General features: G+C 38.0%; 1 protein-coding gene across 1 annotated transcript; it reads left to right on the forward strand.

Moving 5' to 3' along the window:
• Positions 1–1,187: 1,187 nt before the first annotated feature.
• On the forward strand, positions 1,188–8,391 carry Rad51ap2 (RAD51 associated protein 2). The gene is made up of 3 exons (XM_051143435.1): positions 1,188–4,182; positions 4,562–4,645; positions 8,262–8,391. The coding sequence occupies exons 1-3, from the start codon at positions 1,188–1,190 to the stop codon at positions 8,378–8,380; spliced, it is 3,198 nt and encodes a 1,065-aa protein (XP_050999392.1). The 3' UTR covers positions 8,381–8,391.
• Positions 8,392–10,046: the final 1,655 nt, after the last annotated feature.

The following is a 10,046-nucleotide window of genomic DNA, read 5'->3' on the forward strand; positions in this document are numbered from 1 at the left end:
TTACAGGATTTGCAAAATTTGGCACCAACTAGAAATCATAAAGAAATATTTCTTAATGCAGAGAGGACACTGAAATAGCATTAAAAATCAAATATGATCCACTAAATGAAGCTCAAACATGTAATTTTATTTTTACATTTATTTATGTGCATTTGGTGTTTTGTCTGTATGTATTTGTGTGAGGGTGTCAGATCCCCTGGAACTGAAGTTACAGACAGTTGTGAGGCGCCATGTGGGTTCTGGGAATTGAATCTGGGTCCTCTGGATGAGCAGCCAGTGTTCGTTACTGCTGAGCCATCTCTTCAGGCCCCTAGACGTGTAATTTTTATTTCCAAGTAAAATTATCCGCAATTTGGGAGGCCAACTCTACAACACCAGTGAAAAACAAATAGTCTTAGTCTTAACTGAAAATGATTTTCTAGGTACTAAGCCCTGTCCATTTCCCCTAAACATTCAGATGGTTACAAACGTTTTTATTTATTTATTTATTTATTTATTCTTTTGTTTTTCAAGACAGGGTCTCTCTGTGTTAGCTTTGGCTGTCCTGGACTCGCTTTGTAGACCAGGCTGGCCTCGAACTCACAGTGATCCGCCTGCCTCTGCCTCCCGAGTGCTGGGATTAAAGGCGTGCGCCACCACGCCCGGCTTCGTTTTTATTTTAATGAAGTGGAAAATACGATTTTAACTGCAAGTGGGATGTTTAAATGCCCCCCCCCCCCCGCAAACTCAGAGAGAATTGGTCTGGCGCTGATAGAGTCACTGGATGTTATGGCAAACGACTTCAGAAGAAAACACCGATTTTCGAACTTAAAAAAAAAAAAAAAAAAAAAAGAAGGCTGCTCTTAGAAAACTTAAAACACAGATAGATTCTGACTTCTCCCCGAGAGAAGGCATAAAACACGTAGAACAGTTATTGTTGCTGTCTTTAAAAGGGCACGAAAAATAGGAGTAACGGTCCAGAGCGCTCTGGGCTTTGACAGCTACAGGCGGGGGCGGGCGGGGGGGGGGGGGGCGGGCAGGACTCTGAGGGGGCGTGCCAGGGGTGTGGCGAGACCTGGGTAGCCGGTCTAAACTGGTCTTGATGGGCATGACGGAGGCGTGGCCAGGCGGGGGGAGGGCGGGGCCATCTTTGTCCTTAAAAGGGGAGCACGGCGGGGCCTTCAGGCAGACGTTCGCGGTAGGCGGTCATGTCTTTCTCGCGTCCCGCGTGGCCTGCGAGGCCCGCTTGGCCAGTCTCCGTCTCCTCAGAACCGCTTCCGCCTCCTGAGGACCCCGCTGCGGCGTCACCTAGCAGCAAGCGGCCTCGTCTGAAGGAGCCTGAAGGCATCTCTGAGACGGGATGGCCTCTGCTTGTGGTGCCTCGCTTGTCTGAGGTAGAAAAAGTCTGGGAGTGGTCGCCCAGACCTATCACAGCATTCCTCATTCCAAAGAGCCTGTGGAGTTCAGGGAACAGTGGGAGGCCGCGGTGTGACCTGGGATGGCAGGACAGAACATTCCATAGGCAGAGCTATTGGCAGTCTGGAATCTCAGGAAGAGCAGGTTGTTCGAGGGCTCCAGGAAGGTTTTGTGAAGCCGGACTGCAGGACAGGGAGGCCGTGGGTGTGTGCCATGGTGGCCAAGCAGAAGTGAGTCACGCTTCACCCAACACCTCTATGCCAGGTGTCCAAGGAGTCAAACAGGAGCCCGAAGAACTTCCTGTCCGGAAGAAAAAAAGTATTCTGAAAGAAAAGAATTCTGTGAGACAGCCAGGAAACCCATATCTAGATGTAAACATTTCTGAGGAAACTAAGTCAACATTACATGACAGTGTTATAATCTCAGGGAAAAAAGAAAATGACGTTTCATCATCGACACTAAAAATATCAAAATTTCAAAACCAGGCCCAAGAAAACGCCAATCCCAGCTATATTAGAAATAGTGTCACAATAATTTGCCCTGAGTTTCCAAAGGATTTAAATAGCAACATGTCCTTTGTCTATTTAAAGAAAATAGCAAAGAAAAAGAATGACAAAATTGTGGCATATGTTAGGGATTTCACAACCATTTTTTGTTCTCAAAATAGACCTGATGCTAAGAAACAAAAGTTACAGGATGATAAAAAAAATGTATTTGTGGAAAATGACTTTTCTGACTATGAAAGTAACCACCAGTCACTCACTGTTAAAGAGAAAATAGACTTAATCAATTTAAACTACTACTGCCGCAGCCACAGCAGTATTGAGTGTGATGTAAATGACTCTAAAAAGAATTTCAGTCTAACACTAGAAGATGAAAATTGGGAAGGAACAGAAAGGAGTCTAGACTGTTACATACCTACCAGACAAGAAGAATCGCAAAGCTGGCACTGTAACAGCTCTATTTTGAAAAGCAAGAAGCAAAATTGTTTGATAATGAAAAAAAATAAGATTATTTGTGAAAATACAAATAAACTTAGAGAAAATTTGATTTTGGTACAGTTACTAGTGACAAACCTTTTAAACAAGGGAGATTATTATAACGTGAGAGCCAAGAAAGTGCATGAACAACAGTCAAAGACTCTGATAATAGGACATCTGGGTACTTCCTCCAATTTAATACAGGTTGTTTGGTTTAGTGGTAAAGGCGAAAATGCCAATATGCTACAGCTGAGATACTATACTGTACAAAAGTACATTTCAGGAAATAAAGAAGATAGCGCTTTAACCCGGCATAAAGCAATAAAATGTGAAAAGCAAATTGATATTCAAAAGAGTGGCATTTTGAGCAAATATTTACAAAATATTATTTCAAAACTCTTACATATCATTCTGAAAATTAATACAGTTTCATTGCCCCAAAACTTTGATTCTTTCATAAGAAATGGAGACTACTGGAAATCAGAAGAGAGATGCATTTTCAAATGTATAGTGCATTTGAATTATTTGAAAAATATTATAAAGGGAAGTCATATTGTATATCTAACGAAAATGTTAATTTCTTCAAGACCATTAGAAAATAATACAAAATCTATGGCAAAGAAAAGAAAGCTTTTTAAAATAAAACACGCTCTTGAAAGGGCTAAGAAACAAAATATCAATTCTCTTACTTTAACAACTAAAAGTTTTCCAAGTTATAAACCATGTGAAGAATTTTCTCTTTTAATGGATTTTGATAACATGAAAGGACTTTATTTGACAAAAGAACCTAGTTTTGAAAATACAAGTTGTCCTGAACAACTTCTATATGTGGAAGAAAGTAGTATGTGCAATCAATATTTAGATACTGACAGAAAATGGAAGCATAAGACCACTTACTTCATTTTTAAGCTCATATGTGACGATGCCTTTAATGTTAGGCAACTGGGCACATTGTTAAGCCAAAACACAACACACAGTGACCAGATGAGTGCTACTGCAATAACTCAGAAGCTCAGCTTGGAGAATTTGTTAGGTGAAACAGAAGAGAAAATACATGATTTTATTTTGAAGAAAGAAATGAAGGTCACAAAAACTTCAAGTAGTTTCCAAGCTCAGAATGCTATTGACGTAGAGAAGGAAGAGGATAGTTCTCATCCAATGGACAGAATGTCTTCAGTGCAGTCAGCTTCGTTAGCGAGTAAGAGTGTATATGTGGAAGAAGATGAACTTGTTAATCAAAATATTGGAGCTCACACAGAAGAGGACGGAAGTATTTTGCAAGAAAGTGAGTTAATTAATTCAAAGCATTTTTCTCCAAAGAATGACTCTACACTATATGCTAATCATCAATTTGAAAGGGATTCAAGTGAAGAGAACAATGAATGTTTTCAGGGCTTAACTGCTAAATGTTTATCAACAGAAACTCTGCCAATAGCAAAAGATTTTGAGATGAAGAGCAAATTTGATTTGGTACTTGAAGAACTGCGGATGTTTCATGAAATTAGTAAAGAAAATGAAATTCCACGTACTGTGGAAATGGACAATAGGAAAGAAAACAACTTTAGCGAAAGTAACAATGTTATGGAGGCAAGAATGGAGTCAGGAAAAACTCTGGAAATGGTCGAAACCAACAAGAGATATGAACCTTCTCTGCCCTGTCACGTGGAAGCAGGCCCCGATAAGCATAAAAGGCACCAAGGTTTATTTAATTGGAAAATAATACCTACTCATGGAGGGCAGGTGGTTCCCAATGAGTATGGTTGTCTGAGACCAGCGGAAGAATTACTCCATTCTATTCCTGAGGAAGGTATGCCATTTATTTTAAAATCTCTTACTCATGTTAAAAAGCTACAGTGTTTTCCTATGTATGGAAAAATGTATATAATAAAATAGGAGAGACTGTTCATTAATGTATATTATTTCCCACAAAGATTTATTAAAATGTTAGACAATAAACTGAAATAGAAGAAAAAAGCTATTTAAATTTTTAAAAAGCTCCAGAATCTTATTTAAATTTTATAAATATTAGGAGCCAATTGAAACCAGTTTTTATAAAAACATAGTTTGTCAATATTGTTAACATTTGTAGACAAAAGTTAATTTTTCTAGAAAGAACTTTAGCCAGCTAGTCAATGTAGCTACATAAAAGTTAGTTTGGGCTATAATATGTTAATGTTTATTTTCAGATTATAAGAAAACTTTACCTAAAAGCCCTGCTTTTTCTCCTGATGAATGTAAAAAAGAAAAGTATAATTATTTATCGAAGGGAGGTAAGATCTTCTGTTATTTTCTGGAGTGTGTTTTAAGATGGCTGTCATATTGTTTTGGCATGATGAAATTGGTTGGTGGAAAACAAATACACAATAAGTTACTACTTTAAATAGTTATAAACTGACTGAACACTAGAATAATACTGGAAGATGCCCTCTGCAAACTATGCTCAAATATTTGCAGTAATGTAAGACGATGATCTAAGTGATAAGACATGTGTTATAAATGTGAGATTCATCATGTATATAGGATTACATGGCAAAATCCCAAAAAGAAAGAATCTCAGTTGGATTCTCATTATAGAAATGTCACCCCCATTATGCTCTATACTTTTTTACCTTTATGTATCTCCTTATGTTGATATTTTGTAAATATGAACAATTTACTAATACTGATCTGGGTGTGGTGGCTTATACCTTAATCCCAGCACTAGGGAGGTATTGATAGGAGAATCTGGTACAAGCTTGAGGCCAGAAAGTTAGGCCCAAATGTCTAGCAATTATTTCTTATTATTTAGGTGATAACATGATTTTCAGTACGACTATTATACTTTCATTCTTAATTTCTATTAATGAAACCAACCAAAGAAAAATCAAACAATTGCCAATAATCCTTAACTAAGAATTTGTTTTGCTGTAAGAATAAAGCAAAATCTAGTATTTATTCTAACTTGTACAAATGGGCTTAGATAAGGATAGGATTGAAATTAAGGAACAAGGTGAAGTTATTGTCTTGTTATACGTTTATGTAACAATATTAAATATAAAAAGATCACATTGAAAAGACAATATATTTATTCAAATATCTTTAGTGAGACACCATTTCTCCCCCTCCTTCCCCCCTCCACCCCCTCCACCCTCCCCTCTCACACACACACACACACACACACACACACACACACACACACACACACACACATTTTTTGGCTTCTTCTCATGCAAAGAATGCTTTATCCAGCAGATAGTCTCTTCTTCCCTGAAAATAAGTGAGTATAAAAAGTTAGGCTGGACAGGATGGAGTCTGCTTCTTCCTAGAAAGACATGGAATAATTGGATTTAGGAACCTAATTTGATGTAGAGTAGAGGGGGTGAGGTAACACACATCCACATTGTTGTATTGTATGTGATAGCTGCCAGTTCACCAGTATTTTATATGTCCTAATTTAGGCCAGTGTTCCTTTGACTGTAATGTGATTGTGATTCCCCTGAACAAGAAGCATTCAAGCTTCTAAGACTCTGTGGGTTCTTTTCATTTTTTATTTTTTTGGTTTTTTGAGACAAGGTTTCTCCATGTAGCCTTGCCTGTCCTAGATTCACTTTGTAGACCAATCTAGCCTTGAACTCACAGCAATCCACCTGCTTCTTCCTCCTGAGTGCTGGGATTAAAAGCATACACCACCATGGCCAGCCCGATAGTCCCGTTTGTAACAATCTCCTAGCAGATGCAGATACAGATGTTGCTAGTCTGTTGACCACCCTCTGAGTAGCTCTGGCTGTCCTAGAACTCAATTTGTAGACCAGGCTGGCCTTGAACTCAGAGATATACTCCTCTTTACCTTCCTAGTGCTGGGATTAAAAGGTCATGCCACCATGCTCAGCTAATCATGACATGTTTTAAAATATAGACAATTTGCAAAGTATGCTGGAATACTCAAATTTGTTAAAAAGTGTGAACAATAAATTAATCAAGCATATAACAATAAGAAAAGGATCATGACTTAACTTACAAAGGAATATATTCTCAACACCATAGCTTAATGAGAGGTCATTATTTTACAAAGACCTACTATTGATGGAAATTAGTGCAGCAATTTTCCATCCATTGTAAAATTACCATAAGTCACTGTTATATTAAAACATAAAAGAGGAAAAGCATAGTTTGAAAAAGAACTCAAATAGGTGATTAATTTTGGCCGTGTTCTGAAATAATCTTTTAATGAAGTTCATTTTATATAAAATTCCTAAAACTGTCAAATTTATAACCAATTCTAGTATATCAGCATGACCAAATAATTTTTTTCTGACTTAGGCATCCCTTTATGTTTAAAGGCTTTCTAAAAACTCTAGTAATGATACATTTGCTAATCATTAAATTTATGATTTTAATGTTAAATTGAGCATCAAAATGGATTTATAGCCTTCTGGGAGGTTACCTTGTTTTTTTCACCTTATTTATATATCATTTTAATTTGGAATCTGATTCATCAGTGTTTATGTACATATATGCACTTTGTTCAACTTTCGAGTCATGCTATCTAGTTTTTGTTAGATTTAACAATGGATTGATGACAGTGTTTTTAGTATAATGTAATATTAAAGTCATACTAATTCATTAAAGCCTAAATACTAATTCACTAAGTTTATGTTTTACAAATGTAGAACAATATGATAGGCAGATTTGGGCCCAGGGGTCCTGCTCAAACTAAGGCACCAGCCAAGGACAATACAGGAGGTAAACTTTAAACCCCTTCCCAGATCTAGCCAATGGTCAGAATATTCTCCACAGTTGAGTGGAGAGTGTGATATGACTTTCTCACGTACTCTGGTGCCTCACATTTGACCATGTCCCCTGGAGGGGGAGACCTGGTGGCACTCAGAGGAAGGACAGCAGGTAGCCAAGAAGAGACTTGATACCCTATGAGAATATATAGGGGGAGGTAATCCCCCTCAGGAACAGTCATAGGGGAGGGGAATAATGGGAAAATGGGGGGGAGGAATGGGAGGATACAAGGGATGGGATAAACATTGAGATGTAACAAGAATAAATTAATAAAAAAAAAGAAAAAAAATGTTCAACACACACACACACACACACACACACACACACAAAAACAACAAAAAACCACAAATGTACCATATAGTTTATGTGTGGAAAAATCCATTTTAATGGTAATGCAACATACTTACCTGTGTAAGCTAACCCATCTAGGGAGAAATACAGCTCTTTGAAACATTTGAATTTCTTGGAAAGTGATAGTTTGATGTTAAATAAAACTAAAAACCAGATTAATCCACAGATGTAATTATACTTGTATTCTATTAAACAATAATCTCTATTAGAAACCATATATAAGCCAAGGGTGGTAGCACATGCCTGTAATCCCAGCAGTCTGGGAGGCAGAGGCAGGCAGATTGATGTGAGTTCCAGGCCAGCCTGGTCTACAAAGCCAAGTCCAGGACAGCCAAGGCTACACAGAGAAATCCTGTTTCGAAAACAAAATAAAACAAAACAACAACAACAAAAGAAACCAAATATAACTATTAACAGCATACTAGAGTTGCTTAGCTTCTAACTAAAAATGACATGTATAAAACACAGTATCAATTGGCTTAAACCGTAATTAGTTTTTGGTTTTATTGTTCTTGTGTCAGAGTTCCTGGCTGGAATACTGATCTTAGGTACCTGTTGCATGCTTAGGAAAGGTTTCTTACTTTTTCTGTACTGGCCTTTCCATATTTTAGAACAGGGTATAATAGGAATAAGGACAATACTGCATTTAAAGTGATTGTTATATTAAATCCTTTGCAAATGTGGCTAGTATCATTAGAAATAAGAACTTTCATGCATATTGGTAATTTTTACTTCTTTCTGCAAATTATATTGTCCTCTTTGCAGGTGGTCATTTTTCACACGGCATTTCCAGAGTACTGCCCCTTAAGACGTGCAGCCGTCCGATTAGGGTTGGCTTGTCAAGAAGAGCTAGGCTGAAACAACTTCATCCGTATCTGAAATGAATGAGTTGTACGGACGGACAAGAAGCTTTTGCACTTTAACAGTTCAGCATGTACAGGAATGTCTTATATTTTGCTTTGTATAAGTGTTTTCCTTTGGCTTGGAGATTTTGTGCTTTCTTTTTAAAGTGTAGAAAGGTTATTTTTGTGTTAAATTATTTTATTACGTTTAAAAGAAAACTTTTCACTGATGTTCGAGTCATATGATCAATATACACAATAAAATATTTTCATGATCTTATAAACCATTTCAGTTTCTTAGTTTTCCTGGTATATGCATGTAATTCCTTTTAAGAAAAAAACCTGTAACTTTGCTTTCTGGAAGTATCTATGACTTATAAAAAGTTAATGCACCTCTGTTCTAGCCTACTTTCTACATTTTGGCAGATATATAGGATCTTGCTTTATAAAGCCAGACTTCTTTAGTTCTTTCGTTCCCCTCCCTTCCTCCTTCCCTCCCTCCTTATTGTTTTATAATTACATGTATTATCTATAGGCCTGGCTATCAATCAATCAATCAAGACACAGACACTTGTTATATTTTAAAATATCCTTAGTTAACCTGGGGAAGGGCAGATATCAATCTTTTAAAACTACCTTTCATAGTGGGGCAGGTATGGGATCCCTGGCTCAATTCCATGTCATCTGTTTCTAATAACTTCTATCAAGTTAGCTCTCATCTATAATCTCAAATACTTGTTAATGTTTTTTATCTGGGCCAGATTCTCCACCCACGCCAGCCATGTGCATCTCCTCCAGCTAACCAATGGCAGCTTTCCTCTCCTCCCTTCAGGTCTCCCTCCTTTCTCCTTGTGGTGGTCTTTTCTTCTTCCCAGAATTCCTCTCTCTCTAAGCCTCACCTATCTCCTTTGTCCTGCCCAGCCAGGTGGGATGGCTTTTTATTAAACAAAAGGTGGGTCATACAAACAACAAACAGTAATTAACATCAAAATACATCAGACCATCCCCCAAGGCCTTCTTCCCTTCCTCCTACCTTCCCTCCTTCCTTCCCTCTTTCCCTCCATCATCCTTCCCTCCTTACCTCCTTCCCTTTTTCCTCTCTTCATTCTTTCCCCCCATTCACACAGGGTGCTTCTCAGGCTTGTCTCAAGCTCCTTGTGAAGCTGATGATAATGACTTTGAATTCTTGACTCTTGTCTGCAGAGTGCTTCCCTGTGCTATAGCTTCCTTCCTGTGCTTGATATTTGTAGAGAAGTATAGAATATACATGTTGAAAAGTAACTATCAAAAGCATAAAGCATAGTTAAAAAATACTAGGCTAATAAATAATATTTACATACTTTGGTGGTTTAAATAGGAATGGTACCCATAGTCTCATAGAGTTTAATGCTCAGTCATTAGGGAGTGTTGCTACATGACAGGAATTAGGAGGTGTGGCCTAGTTGGAGTAGGTGTGGCCTTGTTGAAGGAAATGTTTCTCTGGAGGTGGGCTTGAGAGTTTCAAATCGTCAAGGCAGGCCCAGTGTCTCACATTCGCTTCTTGCTGCCTGTGACCCTGATGCAGAACGCTCAGCTCAGCTACCTCTCTAGCACCATGTCTGCCCAAGTGACATCATGCATCTCACCATGACAACAACAGACCCTCTGAAACTGTAAGCCAGCTCCAGTTAAATGTTTTCCTTCACAAGACTTGCTGTGGTTGTAGTGT

Source organism: Acomys russatus, chromosome 1, assembly GCF_903995435.1.
Source record: "Acomys russatus chromosome 1, mAcoRus1.1, whole genome shotgun sequence".
Taxonomy (NCBI): Eukaryota; Metazoa; Chordata; class Mammalia; order Rodentia; family Muridae; genus Acomys; species Acomys russatus.